The sequence below is a fragment of the Vespa velutina genome, chromosome 22 (genome assembly GCF_912470025.1).
Source record: "Vespa velutina chromosome 22, iVesVel2.1, whole genome shotgun sequence".
NCBI lineage: Eukaryota > Metazoa > Arthropoda > Insecta > Hymenoptera > Vespidae > Vespa > Vespa velutina.
Window position 1 is genome coordinate 3,152,876 of NC_062209.1, and position 16,821 is coordinate 3,169,696.

General features: G+C 42.0%; 3 protein-coding genes across 6 annotated transcripts in view; 2 read left to right on the plus strand and 1 right to left on the minus strand.

The window, feature by feature from the left end:
- The window catches only part of LOC124956415 (furin-like protease 2), a 334,792-nt gene extending 332,627 nt beyond the window's left edge, over positions 1–2,165 (minus strand). For 2 of the 4 annotated variants that reach the window (XM_047512198.1, XM_047512199.1), the window contains exon 1: positions 666–2,165. The gene's annotated coding sequence lies outside the window, so the exon portion shown is untranslated. The remainder of the gene's footprint in view (positions 1–665) is intronic. The other 2 variants (XM_047512197.1, XM_047512200.1) reach the window with 2 other exon arrangements.
- Positions 2,166–2,755: 590 nt separating this feature from the next.
- LOC124956422 (40S ribosomal protein S17) lies at positions 2,756–3,748 on the plus strand. The gene is made up of 3 exons (XM_047512214.1): positions 2,756–2,909; positions 3,190–3,341; positions 3,442–3,748. Exons 1-3 carry the CDS (start codon positions 2,907–2,909, stop codon positions 3,677–3,679), a joined length of 393 nt encoding a protein of 130 aa, XP_047368170.1. The 5' UTR covers positions 2,756–2,906; the 3' UTR covers positions 3,680–3,748.
- A 1,502-nt stretch (positions 3,749–5,250) lies between these two features.
- On the plus strand, positions 5,251–16,821 carry LOC124956417 (ubiquitin carboxyl-terminal hydrolase 3-like). Its single transcript, XM_047512207.1, has 6 exons — positions 5,251–6,390; positions 12,184–12,331; positions 12,592–13,384; positions 13,674–13,916; positions 14,046–14,239; positions 14,702–16,821. Exons 1-6 carry the CDS (start codon positions 6,300–6,302, stop codon positions 14,862–14,864), a joined length of 1,632 nt encoding a protein of 543 aa, XP_047368163.1. The 5' UTR covers positions 5,251–6,299; the 3' UTR covers positions 14,865–16,821.

Genomic DNA, 16,821 nt, shown 5'->3' on the forward strand with positions numbered 1-16,821 from the left:
CGATATTAAGGAATCGCAAATTTTAAACGAGGAAATATCCCATCGTGGATTATTACTCACGAATGGCAAAAAAAAAACAAATGAAAAAAAAAGAACGAGCGAGGACACTCTATTGACCTTTCGTTTAAGAGTGAAATTCGCGATAATCGATTCTAATCGTACGTAAGTACGTTTAATCGACTTTGTCATTTCTTTCTCCTTTTCATACGAGTCACGCTTCTATTCCCCTTCCCCCTCGCTCATCTCCCTACTAACGTATCTAAATGAGGAAAATTACAAAAAAAAGAAAAAAAACTGCACGAAAGATACAAAACAATCGTATGCATCTGAATGTACATACGTAACATACATACGTAAATGTATTTTGTATGCGTTGTCAATCGTATGTATAAAAAGAGAAAGTCATTGAATCGAATTATTTAACTGGTCGTATGAGAATAAATAAAAACTTATGATATGGGTGTATATATATATATATATATATATATATATATATATATATATATAAAGAAAAAAAGATTATGTTCAATTAAAAACGAACGATAAGATAGAGAAACGTTGGTTGAACGCAACGTGGAAGGAATGAAAGCAGAGAACCAAGAAAAATGAGGTTAGGTTCCTGTCTCGAAAGAACGAAAAAGAAAGCAAAAAAAAGATCGTCTTACCTGTTTAGTCGTGCATGCGTAGTGTCGTATCCCACGACGAATCCCACGTCGTTCGAGAGAGATTTTTGCGGAAAGATATACCGGTAAAAAGAGAGAGAGGGAGGGAGACTATAAAAACGACGGCGGAGGATGACGACGATGACGACGGATGACTATGACGATGACGACCACGATAAATACGATGGAAGCCGGAACGAAGAGAGTAGGCGGTCAAAATAAACGCGCGTGTACGGTGTGCGTGTGCGTGTGTGTGTGTGTGTGTGTAAGAGAAAGAGAGAGAGAGAGAGAGAGAATATATGTGTATATGTGTGCGCCTGTGCGTTTTTGCGTGTATATAGCGCGCGCGCGCGATTCGAGAGATCTTATCCCTCGGCGTTGTTTCTCCGTGGCATGTTTGTCGTGTCACTACACGACGTTTCTTGTATCACACGACGTATCGTTGTTTCTCTTCTATCTTTTCTTCTTTCGGCCGAAGGGAACTCTCTTCAGACGGATGTCGACATGTGTACGTCCTCCCTCTCTCCGTATGTCCGTCCGTCCGTCTGTCCTTTCCTATTTCTTTTTTCTCACTCAAAACTCACTCTCTTTCCTTCTCGAAAACGTGACACGGTGCGTTGTTCGCATTCACCGGATTAGAGAGAACCGAGTGTCAAAACGGAGAGGGGAAAAGAAAAAAAGAAAATTTAACGAGGACACGCGAGAACAAGAGAGAGAGAGAGAGAGAGAGAGAGAGAGCCAGACACACACGACGCAGGGAAGCAGGACTCTACCGAAGACACCGACCACCGCAGGCCAAGTGTAGCACCGCACTGACTGACTGCTTCTCGCACCGTTCACCAAGGCGATAAACAAACTCGCCTCCTCTCCTTCGCTCCCTCATACCCCACTCCACCATCTCGCGTGCTCCCGTCGCCACCGACTCTCCTCCTTCTTTTTCTCCCCACCACTAACTTCAACATTGCAACTACCACCACTACGCTGTATCTCTCTCTCTCTCCCCCACCAGCACGTTTCTCCTCTTCGTACTTGCACCGTTGCTTGCTTTCGCGCGCGCGCCCGGCGCTACCGTCTCCCACCACACTCGATCTCTCACTCTCCCTCTCTCTCTCTATCTCTATCTTTATCTCTCTTTTGCCGACAGTACCTTGTCACTTCAACGCCACCACCGACCAAACGCGACCCACGCTTATCACCGATGGCTGTCGATCTTTTGCAATTTTTTACGTATTTCGACAACGTTCTTCGATGCGAGGTTAACGCTCGTACTCGCGATACGTCCCAGAGGAAATGTCACTCGCGACAAGCCGATTAACAGTTCCGTATTATTCGCGGCTTCGACATCGTCGTACCAACGAACTACGAACGTCATGTTTTGAGCCGTTGACGCTTTCCGTTCACCCCGCCGACTTGTCGCCGACAACGCCATCCCGCGGACGCTTCGTACGATTCTCCCGACATCTATCGTAATTTTCTTCGATCATCTTCTTCCGTCGACACTTCGTAACGACCATACTAACGGAGTCGTGCCTGAAAATTTTGAAATAGTTTGATTGTTTCTTCATCACTATAGTATTTTATTTTATTTCATGTTTGAATTTAACGTAGCAGTACGATCTGATCGAAAACAATGATTAAACTCACAATATCGTCATAATGATTGACGATGTAAGGATTATGATATGAACCAAATATATCAATAAATTATACACGATCATTCGCTGAGAAAGACAAATACGTTTCGAAACGAATTTATCATCTTCCTTTGAATAATGACAGAGAAAGATATTGGGGTAGCTCGTAGATGGTAATCAAATTTACAAAGCGGGAAAGCAAATTGAAATTGCTTTTTAACTCGATCGATTAAAATGAAGCGGTCAATAACGACGATTGAGAGAATGATAGTTTGATAGATTCGGATAGATTTTTTGTAATAAAAAGAAAAAAAAAAAACAGTAGAATTTTTGCATATGATACCATATTTCTAAAAATGATTAAAATAATAATATTCAAAATATATTCGATCCAAATCTCAGAATATGGTAAATAATTATCGACGGCTGTTTTTAAAGTACTCCGTTATACGTAAGTGAAGCATAGTTGCTATACTACACAGATGTCACTTGTGCTATTTTTGAAAGCAAAAATCATGTAGTTACTAAATCTCCCACAAAGCAGGACGATCGGGCGTCTTAGTGTTTCTCTTTCGTTTATGTCTGTACCTTTTCCGGGATACTAAGCAACATGGTGGGTATTTATTATGATATGTTCTAACATTAATCCGAAAAAATTACTTGCATCCGTCGAAATAGCTGAAAAAAAATACTCGTAATCGAATTATTGCATATATTTGTAGTGAAAACACGTAAATTCAATGTCGGAAATAACGAGAATCGGATCGCGAGTGCTCCAAATGTGGAGGTTATGTTTGGCAGTGTAGCTTCAACAACAATTAAAAATAATTGAGGTTGCATATTATCGTTGGTTAAGAAAATAATTCTAACGTGTCTTCGATGTGTGATTACAGAGTCGCGTTAGGACGAAGACCGTCAAAAAGGCGGCGAAGATGATCATCGAAAAGTATCATCATCGTCTGACTTTGGATTTCCACACAAATAAGAGGATATGCGAGGAAATTGCTATTATTCCAAGCAAATCTTTACGAAACAAAATAGCTGGGTATGTACTTTCCATAAAGTTTATTTAATTTCTTTAACGCATTGCAGAAATTTATATGATTAAGAACAAATTTGTTAGAACAAAAATGTTTACTTTATAGATTTGTTACTCACTTGATGAAGCGATTAAAACATAGCCAAGTAAGAGGTATCTCTATCAAGCTTCAAGAAGAAGAAAGGGAACGCAGAGACAACTATGTACCAGAAGTTTCTGCTTTGGAACACGACATCATCGAAGTCGATCCTGAAACCAAGGAGATGTTGAAGATGTTGGAATTCAATAATATTACTGGATTACAATTGACGCAACCAGTTACGCAATTTAGCAGACGTTCTTAAAGTTATATCTTTTTCATTAAACAAAATAGTTGGTCTTGCACTTTTTAATAAAATTGCAAACTGACATGATCTAAAGACATTGCTTTTCTAATCCTCAATATTATTATACTAATTCATTCTGAAAGTTTTTTTGGTATATTATGGAGTACCAAATCTTAACAAACAGAAACATTAATATTTGACTGTACAAATGAAATGTAATTACATTCAAGGTTTATTATCTTGTAACATTTATCAGAAGAATTACCAAACTTAATTAAAATATTTAAAATGAATTCATTTAGACGGGAGGCTGATAGTAATGTTTCAGTTAAGGTGGAACTATATATCCATATATATGTATATATATATATATATATGTGTGTGTGCGTGTGTGTGTATAATAATTTGATGATCGTTCGAAAGTACATTGCGCATGCGCCTTGTCGGCCATTTAGAATAACTCGATAGCTACAGTAACCGTGCTACGGATGACGCATTATTACATACGGAAAACTAAACTACCACATTTACGGGTTTTATTATCGGCTAGGAAGTAAGCAGCTGAGCAAGGTACCTGACCTTCCTTGAATAGCATTCTATCACTGTTTTTCTCTTTTTATGATCTCGCATAGAATTGATTAACGTTATTAGTTCACATGGGAACGAGAGCCGTGCGATCTTTCCGTATCAATCGTAAGTAGACCGCGTCTAAAAGGCATGGCTATCGATTCTTCTGGTAATTCGAAACCATGTATTTCACCATTGTACCAAAAACACGATATTATATCTAACAACCGATCTATCGAATTCGCGATATTCTTAGGACGCAAAACTATCGAAATGAAAATGTTATACGGCCTATGTATGTAAGAAGTTTATTGACTTAACTACGGGTGTACAAGAATTTCGCGACTACGCCCCCTGACTCGAATGATCGATCGTCTCTCGTAAAAGATAAAAAGAAAAAAAGAAATGTTGCTCGTATTTTTATTGTCGACGAAACGAAGAAAAAAAGAGAGAGAGAGAAAAGAAAAAGTAAGAAACATTAAAAAAATCTGTTATATTTATACTCGAAACGTTTGCAGATTCGAAGGGGAAAGAAGAACGACGAACGAGGAAAGACGGGTCATTCGATAATAAAAATTTTCATAGGAGATATAATATCGAAAGGGTTATGGAATAGTACAGTTAGATAAAAAGAGAAAAACAAAAACGCTAAAGGAAAGTTCGAGAAGGAAGGGGCGTTCGTTCGATAATCAGGCGTCCGCATTATGGCATGGCCCTTGGCGTTCACCCTCCTCGCTTTCGAGCCAGATCTGCCCGATTTGTTCGGAGGCTGCGCGTTACGAGATAACTTACTAACGGAGGAAACTACTACCAGAGGCTAGGGATAGCGTGAAGAGAGAGAGTCAACCTAACCTATCTTCTTCTTCTCGCGAGGTAAGTTGGAAACGTCGTTAACAAAGATGGCGACGACGCTCTCGAGCATACGCCAAAGAGGGAGGGGAAAGTCTAGCCGCGCGCACGTCACAAAAAGAGAGAAAGAAAAAGAGAAGCGAGCCGAAGCGAGCATAGTCGAACGGCGCCGAGTCGGGCCGAGTTAGTCGACTATTGGTAGTCTGTGAGTCTGGAGGTGGGCCGACCACCGCTGAACCGAGCTCCACGCAGCTCGGTCGCGCTCGGTCGGCAGTCGGACCCAGTCGGCCGTTCAACGATCGTCGTTCTTCGTATAGTTTGCCGTTAGCTCGTAGTCGCTCTTTTCGACCTCCTTCGAACGCTTTTCTTCTCTCCTCTCTCTCTCTCTCTCTCTCTCTCTCTCTCTCTCTCTCTTTCTTTCTCTATCTCTCTCTCTCTCTCTCTCTCTCTCTCTCTCTCTCCGTCAGTCGATCCACGGTCTGCGCAACGCGTACGCCCGACTCCCCTTTCTTTTTCCGATCGCACACCCGGCGAAAATCCCCACCGCGCTATGTGACGGATATCACGGGGCACTCGGTGTGTACCCCGCCCGCTATATATTATTACTCCCTTCCCATCCTCTTTCTCTATCTCTCTCACACTAGCTCGCTCGCTCGCTTCCCCTTCACCTCTCTTGTACCCATCTCTACCGAGGCGGTCGGTCGTGCGAAAAAGAGAGTGACAGAAGGAGAGGAGCGTGGTGTATGCGTGTGCGTGCGTGCGTTTGTTCTGCGAGTGCGTGTAGTACATGCTGGTGGTGGTGGTGTGGTAGTGGTAGTGGTGGTGGTAGTAGTAGTAGAGTAGTAGTAGTAGTAGTGGCTGAGACGTGCGCGTGCGAGACAAGAGAGAGAGAGATAGGTCGAGCGTGAATGCTCGTATAAGCGAGCGAGAGCAAGAGAGAGATAGATAGAGCACACACACACTCTCGTCTCGTCTCGTTTCGTCTCGTCTCGTTTCTTCTCGTCTCGTCTCGTCCCGTCCCGTCGCGTCTCGTCTCGTCCCGTCTCGTCTCGTCGTCTCGTTTTGTCGTAACCATCGGTCGTAACTATCGGTCGTAAGCAACGAACGCACGCACGCACGCACGCACGCACGCAAATACGCATTCACGCACGAACTTACGCACGGCCGACAAACGAAGGGGGGGCCACGAGGGCCCCGTTTGAAATCCTGGAGGCAGCGAAAGATGGAGTGCCCGCACCTAGCTCAGAGCGTCCGACTCGGTGCTAACGACGTTGAAACGACCTGCACGAAGGATTTGCCGTTCGTCTGCGCAGGTAGGGATTCAAATTTTTCCAACGATATTCTCCCCCTTCCTTCCTTCTTTCTGCCATCTTTCCATATCTTATCTTTTCTTATCTTTGCAACTATTAGTCTCTCTCTCTCTCTCTCTCTCTCACTCTCTCTCTATCTATCTCTTTCTCTCTCTCTCTCTCCTTCTCTCCTTCCGCTAAACTTTATATCCGTTTCCTTCTGCACCGTGACCCAGGCCCAGGCCGTTCCTCTCGCGGCCTTGAGCCGTCGTCGTGACGGCAACGAGACGAAGCGATCGGCTACCATTTCCCTTTGCGAGAAACACGCTCTTTAAAGATTCATTTTCCTCTCTCTCTCTCTCTCTCTCTCTCTCTCTCTCTCTACCATTCTACCTCTCTCTTTTATCCCTTTGTAAAGGAACCCGAACGTGAGAGAGATCAGATTCTTCAGTCCGTTCACTGTTCGAACTACGGACGGTGATAGTACTCGTGTTATTTGTCAGCGTAACACCTTTTTCTTTCCTTATATGTCAATATATGTATATATATAATATATATGTGTGTGTGTGTGTGTGTGTTCGCGCGCGCGCGTGTGTATACACACATTATATATATATGCGTTTGATATGAGTATGTATGTATGTGTGTATGATGCGTGTAGCGAACGCGTCCGTTGCGTGGCTGTTCTCTCCTGCGCGAGAGAGAGGGATAGAGGAGGGTGGGAGAGAGGAGAGAGAGAGAGAGAGAGAGAGAAAGAAAGATAGATAGGTCCCAGCGCGCGCGTATGCGTACTCCTAGCTAAGAGTTCTCGGTATGCGCCGCGGCCGTCATTGGAAAATCAATACCAGACGGCACTAATCAGCTGGCTCGAGATCGCGTCGTTTCGGTAGCACACGACTGATGTCTTTTCTTTCTTTCTTTCTCTCTCTCTCTCTCTCTCTCTCTCTTTTCTCTCCCTACCGTGTAGAGAAGTGCGAGTAGACGTACACGACGTTTAAACATAGGACGACAGGACGCTATGAATCGTATGAATGTACGTACGATATATTTCCTGATTTTCTACGATTCTCTTTCATATATTTCTCTTCTTACTCGATAAGAAAATAGGTCCTCGTCTCGCGTATTTCACCCTTTCCTTCCTTCTCGTAGCACGACCTCGAGACTATATTTACGACGAAAAACGTAAGCGCGGCACTCATTCTTAATTTTTTTTAATACTTTTTTTTTTTTAACTTTTTTTTTAGACAGAGAATCGTCTTTCGTTTCTCGTCTTTGAATCTCCCTTAACTCGATCCTTATCGCGATTATAATCATCGATCCTATTCAGTCTCTCTGTCCCTGTGTCTTCAGAAATCTAGATTTACCAGGTCAAAGCTCGATTCTCGAGTTTTTCGTTAAGGCAGGTAGTCGTAGTTGTTCTCTCATCGTCCGGAATAACGACGATGAACGCGAAGCGGAACGTTGTTCTTTCTTCTAGCGGGAGACCCTTTTATGGCTGCCAAGAGGGGTACGTAGAGAGGGATTCTGGAAAGAATCAACGCGATGGTGGTGATGGCGATTGCGATGGTAATGGTAATATGGTGGTAGTAGTGTGATGGTAGTAGTGTGATGGTGATAGTAGCAGTGGTGGTGGTGATGGTGGTGCATCGAAGCGAACTGGGAGAAGGCTCGCTCTCCCAGCGATTTCGCGAGATCTCTCGTTACGAACGATCGAACGCGTCGAAAGTTTATTTCGAAAGTACTACAGAATATATTTTTATTTTCAGATTTTATTTTCGTTTAATCCCTCCCATGTAATATGTAATAATATTTATATGTAATAATGTATTATTTATAGCTTTTCAATCGTTTCCTTATTTTATCTTTTCGATTCAAAAAGACGATAATTCGAGAAACGATAGAACCGTGAGTAAGAAGAGAGAGAGAGAGAGAGAGAGAGAGAGAGAGAGAGAGAGAGAGAGAAATAATTTATAATAGCCTAAAATGATCATACTTGAGATATGACAACGATAACTTGTCGAACGAAATTAAATAACAATAAATAGAATATTAATATAAAAAGTGATACGAAAGAAAGAAAGAAAAAAAAGATAGATTTACTATGTGCACAACGTACATAGCTAAAGGAAAATCTGATCTATTTAAAATGTCGAGGTAACTAAATTTCTTAGGTCGAGTAAAGATACCGGACGTGTGGCAAATAATTTATTTCTTTTATTACATTGAATACAATCTTACGGCGTAGAAAACGAAAGAAGGTGTTTCTTCCTTCGAGAATACGAAGGAAAGGGTAAAAGGGTAGGAGAAAGGGAGAGCAATGGTGGGGGTTAGGGAGGAAAAGAAACGAAGCGTCACTTAGGTATAGCAAGAGAGTGATAGAGAGAGAGAGAGAGAGAGAGAGAGAGAGAGAGAAGGGACGGACGATGAGTCAAGCTCCCTTCTCTATGCATACACGCATACACGCGTGTATATGACGAGTACGAAAGCTTGTTTTTCCAACGAGACCGTCTAGTCGGTCAACACACGATCGAATCGACGAGTAGGACGATTCAGAAACACGTGGGGGATCGCATGGAACGATTCGTTGCGACTCCCTCTCCTTCTCCTTCTTCTCTCTCTCTCTCTCTCTCTGCCTTTCTCAGTTTCTCTCATGCATTCGAGTCGACGATTGTGAGAGAGTGATCACTGAATGCTCGACGGAACGTAACGCATCCGGGACGGGATCGATGAAAATGCCTCTCAATGATTCTCAAAGTCTCGGTGAATACAACATACTTCCTCCTTGTCATCGTTGTCATTATCGTTATCGTCGTTATTATCATCATCGTCATCATCATCGTCGTCGTCGTCGTTATCGTCGTCTGAGAGGAAAAAGATTATCTCTCAGAAGCATGATAAAATGACGCGATCCTTTTATCATCGACAGAAGCAGCATCGGCATCATCATTATCACTAGGAGTATCACTAGCACTAAAACTACTACTACTACTACTACTACTACTACTACTACTACTACTACTACTACCACTACTACTACTACTACTATTACTACTACTACTACTACTACTACTACTACTACTACTACTACTACTACTATCATCACTACTACTACCACTACTACCATCTCCTCCAACCACCCCACCACCAGCTCTTTTCCTGTTGTAGCTCTCTACAGACTGCTTCGGGTACGACGACGTTACAAAATCGATAACGGCACGCTCTGCTGCTGCTGCTGCTGCTGCCGGTGCTGCTGCCTCTGCTGGCAGCATTTAATAGGATGCGAGAGTGCAGTCCGTCGCTCTCGCAAGAACGAGTTTTACCTTCTTCCTCCTGTCCTCCTCCTCTTCCTCCTCCTCCTATTCCTATTCCTCCTCCTGCCATTCCTCCTCCTCCTCCTCTTCCTTCGTGTCCCGTTGCAACGCCATCCTACTCTTTCTCGCTGCAGCGTCGATTTATCGATCGCGAGAGACGATCGCTCTCGCCGCCGACGAGCTTTCCGCGAGAACGCATCCAAGGCGTGGCGAACTTTGGCGAGGAAGGATAAATCAGTCTATCCTTTTCTAATTCTTTCCGTATCGTCCTTTCGCGAAGCGGTACGTAACGAAATTGAGCCGACGTTTGCCTCACGCCCACGCCTATCCTTGAAACTCAACGATATCGAATTTCGCGAAGAGTTGAAATTCCTTCTTAGGTGAACAGTCGCTCGAAAAATCTTTCGATCAAATTTAACCAAAGGATCTATCGAACTTTTCGATATATATATGTATATATATATATATATATATATATATATATATATATATATATATATATATCGGTGAAACGTATCGTGGCTCTTTACGTCTCATTGTACTAGACATTCGAGTAGGTAACACTTTCGACACCCGGTATTACATGGCTTCATTGAGTAGGAGCACGATATTGAATGAACGTTTCTGTTCTATACATGGCTGTCGTCCGATACACCACCACGATGCTTTGTAATCCCATCGACGTGGTTATATAGGCATGCATACAACGGGGAAATTGATTTTGGAACGTAAAAAAAAGAAAAGAAAAAAGGAATAACGACGTAAGGCGAAGCAAGGCTGAAATGCAACGAGTTTCTATTGGACGATATTTATATGTTGGAATCAGAATTTGATAGGGGTATTTTATGTCAGGATTTTTTTATCTTTCGGAATCAATTTTACAAGATGTGTATGTGTGTTTGTGTGTTGTGTGTTTGTATATTGATGTTTGAAACGTCTCCGAGCTATATTCTCGTTGAAATTTATTAGCGCTTACTGTACCATATTCTTTGGAAAGCGTAAAGACATACGAAAAACGATCGTTCTTCCTGTCTATTCGAACGGGTATGCGATTCGAGAATATAAAGTCTCGTATCGTGTCGCAATGCGTCCTTTTTATTTATTTAATTCTTTTTCTCTTTTTAAATCGATGCTATATACACGCGGTGCACGCATCGACCACCAGCCACGACCCAAGCATTCGAATATAGCTCGCATGTATATGTAATCATACTACGAAAGGTATGCGCCATGAGTTTAACGCGAGTTCCACGGTGTCAAAATTCTTCATTCAACAGGCTCGATTCGTGTGAACGATTCGTCATTTAAACGTCATTAATAATCTTTGAAATGTCGAACTTTGCTTTTTACTGCGTCTTTCTTATCCAAAAAAAAAAAAGAGAAAAAAAAGTTATGTATTCGCGCGACGATGTAAATTTTATCTACGACGTATCTTTCTCCGTTTTGCTGTTTATTTGTTTAACACAGTTACGACGGACTTGTGAATTTCAACGTATACATTTTTCTACATTTTTATATAATTTCCAAACATATTTAAGTAGATTTATTTTTCTACATTCTTATATAATTTTCAAACATATTTAAGTATATCTATTCGGAAACGTATATTATGTATATACATTTATAATTTGGCAAATAATATAATAATACATGTACATGCATGTGTTATGTTATACACACGATATTATATACGATATGATATATTATCTATATATACGTTTCGTATGGGGTGGTCGACCAAGAGACAAGAGTATTCATCTGGGAATGACCTTGACTGGGAACGTATCAGATTACCTCGTCGTAGAAATTCTCGTCCGAGTGAACATCGTCTCGCTTTTCGCGTCCCCTTTCGTTGGTTGTTCTTGAAACTTTCTACCTATTGCTCTATCATCCGTTTCGATTCTTTCTCAGCAACGATATCGAACATATGCCTCACGTTTTTCGTTTAATTAATATTTTCGACATTTTCCTTTTTGCTTTCTAGATTATCGAAAGATCGAAAGAATAACCTCTCAAAGAACGGAGAAAAGCGACGAATATCCAAGGCATATCGCGATCGATCGATGAGACTGCGAGGGGGTGTGTCAAACCCCTTCCTCTCTCTCTCTCTCTCTCTCTCTCTCTCTCTCTCTCTCTCTCTCTCTCTCTCTCTCTCTACTCTTTTTCTACTTCATTCCTCCATTTCCATCTTTTCCTCCGGAATTATGCAATGCAAGGGAAGACGAATGTGATGTTCTTTTTCAATCACCAGATATATTGCATTCTGCGGCTGGATGGTTGTCTAGACATCGGCACGTTCTTATTGAAAATATTTCTGGAAATACTTGAAAAAAAAAAAAAAAAAAAAGAAATTGTAATAAACATAATTTTGAATATATTTCTAAGTATTTTATTTTGAAATATTTCTATTAATAATGACTCGATGAAATATGTGTAGACGTTCGTTCTGTTCGAGTTCATGTCTAACTATCGTTTCTATTGTTTTTTTTTCGGTGATCTACAACAGTATGCGGTACCGAGAAAAGTACGTGGCTCTGTTTGCATTGCGGAGCAGTACATTGTGGAAGGTATGTCGCCGGACACGCGTTGCAGCATCACGAGAAGAATACTCAGCATTGCGTGTGCATCGATTGTGAAAACCTCTCGGTCTTCTGGTGAGTCATCTTTGTAATCGAGGAAATAGTTTTTTTCTTTATCTTTTTACTACGATCGATTTTTCTTAACACAAAAATTCATTCGGGTCAAGGTCTTTCAAAAGAAATCTATATTTGATAAATTTCTCGTTATTATCAAGTTGAGAGCCACTGGCATAGATCGAGCCAGTCAACGAACGTTTCGCTCGGTTTGGTTCGTTCGTAGGTAGGAACAGGAAGAGGAGACGCGAACGATAACATTGAAATCGTTCTTTTCGCAGTTACACGTGCGATGAATACGTGATAAACGACACGACGAGCGGGCAGATAGAAAAGATACGTCAAATAATCTTTCGGAAGGATGAACACAAGGAGAATGATGAGAGTTGGAGTACAACGCCGGCAACGACGCCGTCGTCTAGACGAGAAAGCAGCGAGGATAACGACGCCGATGCACTTTGGAAGGCCGAAGTGGTCGTGAGAAATTTACGGCCAAGAACGGCAAGGAAAAGGTTGCATTCGTTAGACGGTACTAGCGGGGACAATAGGCCAGCGACTAAGCGTAGAAGCTCGAAGATAACCAAAGAGAAGAAGGTCGTCGGCCTGAGGAATCTCGGGAACACTTGTTTCATGAACGTCGTACTCCAATCGTTCAACAACATCAGCCACTTTTGCGAATACCTCACACAAATGCCGTGCCTCGAGGGCATAGCTTTCGACCCGTCGGAACCACCAACTCACAGAGGTCGCATCGTTACACCAGGAAGAGCAAAGGAACTTATGAGTGATGCTCTTCTTGCCGAAGAATTACGAAAGGTTCTTCTTGGTTTGAGCCTCGGTGGTTCCAATGGTCAAGCCATCTCCCCGGAGTGTCTCTTCCTCGTCATATGGAAAGTCGTGCCACGATTTAGGGGTTACCAACAACAGGACGCTCATGAGTTTCTCACCTACATGCTCGATAGATTGCACACAGAATTGTTACAACTATTACCTAGGCTTGGACACGAGCCTCTTGGTTTACGTGGAAAGCAGAGCATCGTTACCGCCGTTTTTGGAGGCACTCTCCTCAGCGTGGTAAGTCGAGCTCGCTGCGAGTTTGTCCTTCGCATCTCTCTCTTTCTCTCTCTCTCTCTCTCTCTCTCTCTCTCTCTCTCTCTCTCTCTCTCTCTCTCTCTCTCTCTCTCTCTCTCTTATTCTTCCTTTCATTATACCTATCGAAATCTATATCTCAACATGTTTCGCGAATATCCTACCTCCTACCTCGCAACGCTCAGCGAGACTTCTTCGACAAAAGTCATCCTCTTCGTTTTCTCTTGTTCGGGGAGAAGCGCGGACGAATTATGGATCGCGTTTCCTCGCGCAGGTCCACTGCATGAATTGCCGCACGGACTCGAAGACGCACGAACCCTTCCAGGATCTCTCGTTGGATATACCGGACAGATTGCAACGACGTACGAAGGAACAGGAAGAGGTCTGTAGTCTCACCTACAGTCTCACAAGATTCTTCAAGGTCGAGGAACTGGCCGACAGCGAGTTATACTTTTGCGATAATTGTATGGGGAAACAACGATCCACCAAGAGGTTCTGGATACATAGGCTGCCTAACGTTAGTATTGGGAAAAAGATTAAATTTTATCTTTTCTCTCTCGTTTTCCTACACTAGATTAACATATTATTTTCTATTTCTTTTAATATCGCCCGAGACGATATTAAATCTTTTATCTTTCGTTTCCAGGTGTTGTGCCTTCACATTAAAAGATTTAGGTGGTGTAATTCCTATCGTTCGAAGGTGGACACACAGGTGGACTTTCCGATGGAATCTCTCGATATGTCGGCGTTCACCGTGCGCGGCGTTACCGGTATGAAGTTGGGCGCTCAAAACAGTCATCTTTACGACTTGGCTGCCGTAATCGTTCATCATGGTTCAGGGTATGACCGCGATTTAATAAAGTTTTTAAGCCTTTTTTGATTTTGTTCTCATAATCTTGCAACGATCAAAAAAGTTTAAACACCCTAGTCAAACCTAGAAAATTTCTCTCTTTTACTCTTCTTTTCGGTTTATGTTTAAAGAGATGATTTTTTTTTTTTTTTTTTTTTTTTTTTTTTTTTTTTTTCGGTCTAAGTTCAAAGAGAAAAAAATCTCTTTGAACATAGATCGAAGTCTTTTCGAGACGTAATTCTTATTTAAAATACTAATAGCATTTACGTCATTCGTGAGATACGTTAAACATAAATCGGCCGATGACAAAGTTCAGTTTCAACTTTCGAACGTAATATCGTCGATTGATATCTACAGAGATCGAGAAAACATTATGATATTTTATTTGTTTAAAGATTAATGCGTAGAAAGGCAAAATAATAGATTAACGAATGAAATGAATTTGTTCGCAGTGCCGGGACAGGACATTACACCGCTTTTGCCGTGCACGACGGTCAGTGGTTCCACTTCAACGACAGTTCGGTGCGTCCAGCGAGCACCGACGCTGTCGCAAAGTGCAAGCCTTACATTTTGTTTTACGTACGAAAGGAGTTCTCCATTCCGCCACCGTTGTGACATAATTTAACCGAGAAATCTCGTAACGGTGACAAGAGTCTCGACGAAGAAACGCGAACGCACGAGCAACGAACGGATGTGCTCGACGACGAGGAGGCCCGTGATCGATGAACACCTGGGCGATCGAACGTCGACGAAAATTAACCGAGAAGTCCGAAATGGAGTATCAGCTCTAAAAAGGAAAACGGAGACGTCCTTATTCACCCGAATCTTACGAATTTATTCGAGCTTTAACACGGAAAAAAAAGCATCTCTCGGTCACGTATCTCGTCGTCTTGGTCTATCTCCTTTCGACGAACCATAAATTATTAAAGCAATGTGAAAACTCGCAAATAGAAACTCGTCGGTCGTCGTATTCTCGTCATTAAGAGTGATGAAACGCGTACAACGAGTTAGATGATTAAAATTGGAAGTTTCCTCGTCGTGTAGGTTGTCGTCGTGACGTTGTTATTAGCGCGTGCGAACGGCCACACCCGTACGAGAACTAATTAGCACGGCGTGCGGACGCATCGTTTCGACGACGCGAGAGTTCGTACGCGTTAAAGCCAAAATATAAGATAGCCGCTATTTCCAAGTTATCGTGCCAGGTTTTACTGTACTCTATCCTTCTTCTATATCTCCAATCTATCGTGCATTTGAGCTCGCCACAGGAAAAACAAGGAGAGAGGGAGAGAAAGAAAGAAAAAGTTTCGTTGTTCTCGAAACTATGTAAATTCTACGTAATATCATAGTCGCTCAAATATATCGCGTATGTACGTACACGAACGCATAGCACGGCGATCGATATGCCTGCGCCTGCGGTGGATGATGCGCAACCCTCCCCTAAAAAAAAAAAAAAAAAAAAAAAGGAGGAGAGAGAGAGAGAGAGAGAGAGAGGAAAATAAAAGAAAACGACAGATGGAAGAAGTTGAATATGAGGAAGGAAAAAAATATTAACGATAGAACGCGTGCATTTCAGAAGCATAAGAAATCCGTACCTGTGTAATATATGTATAATCCTATGATGTAACATCGTTTTACGGCTAACGTTCATTGTTCATCCGACGAGTACGAATTTGCGATCGATCGAAACGTAATTGTAACGTTACGAGCGGCCAAGGAAGCCTCCCCTTTCCTTTCTCAGGGACGTCGAAGGAAGAAAAACTCAAGACGGATCAGCGGGATCGCATTCCCTTTAGCGTCGATTTTCTTACTTTATGCCAGGGATCTTTGCGGTCGTCGACCGTCGTCTTGGGTTGGATCTATTCGATCGAATCCGATTGTCGAGATCTAGTTGTTTGCACGTTTGCGATTATTCTCGCCGATCTATCGAGATCGACGGTTCTCGATGGATAGATAAAAATCTCTTTTACAGACATTAGAGCTGTTATTTATATGTAAGAGATTTTTTCAATGCATAAATAGGGCCAGCCATTTAATCGGCTGTCGAATAAAAACGGCATGTTATTCGAAATTTTTCTTAACCGATGCGAATTTTCTATTCAGCCATATAAAAATATACGTATAGACAGATACACGCGCGCGCGCGAGAGACGCATTTACACTTACGCATTCGAAACACCTTGTACGAATGTTTCCTAACTTTTTTCCTTATACCTACCTTTCTATTCCTTGCGCTTTTTCTTCTGTCCCTTCGCTCCCTTCCGCCGACCCTGTCCACTCTATTATCCCTCTCTATTTTCCAATCCACTCAACCTCATCCCTTAAAAGGCTCGACGACTCTTATGTGATTATTTAAAGACTTATTTTTTCTATAACGATAACGATAATAACGATAATAAGTTAAAAGCGTAGCGAAGAAACGTTTTATTAAGGCGATAACTCGATAATGCGCATTCTTCGGGAAAGACTCTCACGTATGAAACATGGGTTGGAAGAAATCAAGCGTGTAAACAATATTATTGAGAACAAATGAGACATGTACGAACGACGAATAAATAAAAAAAAAAAAAAAAAA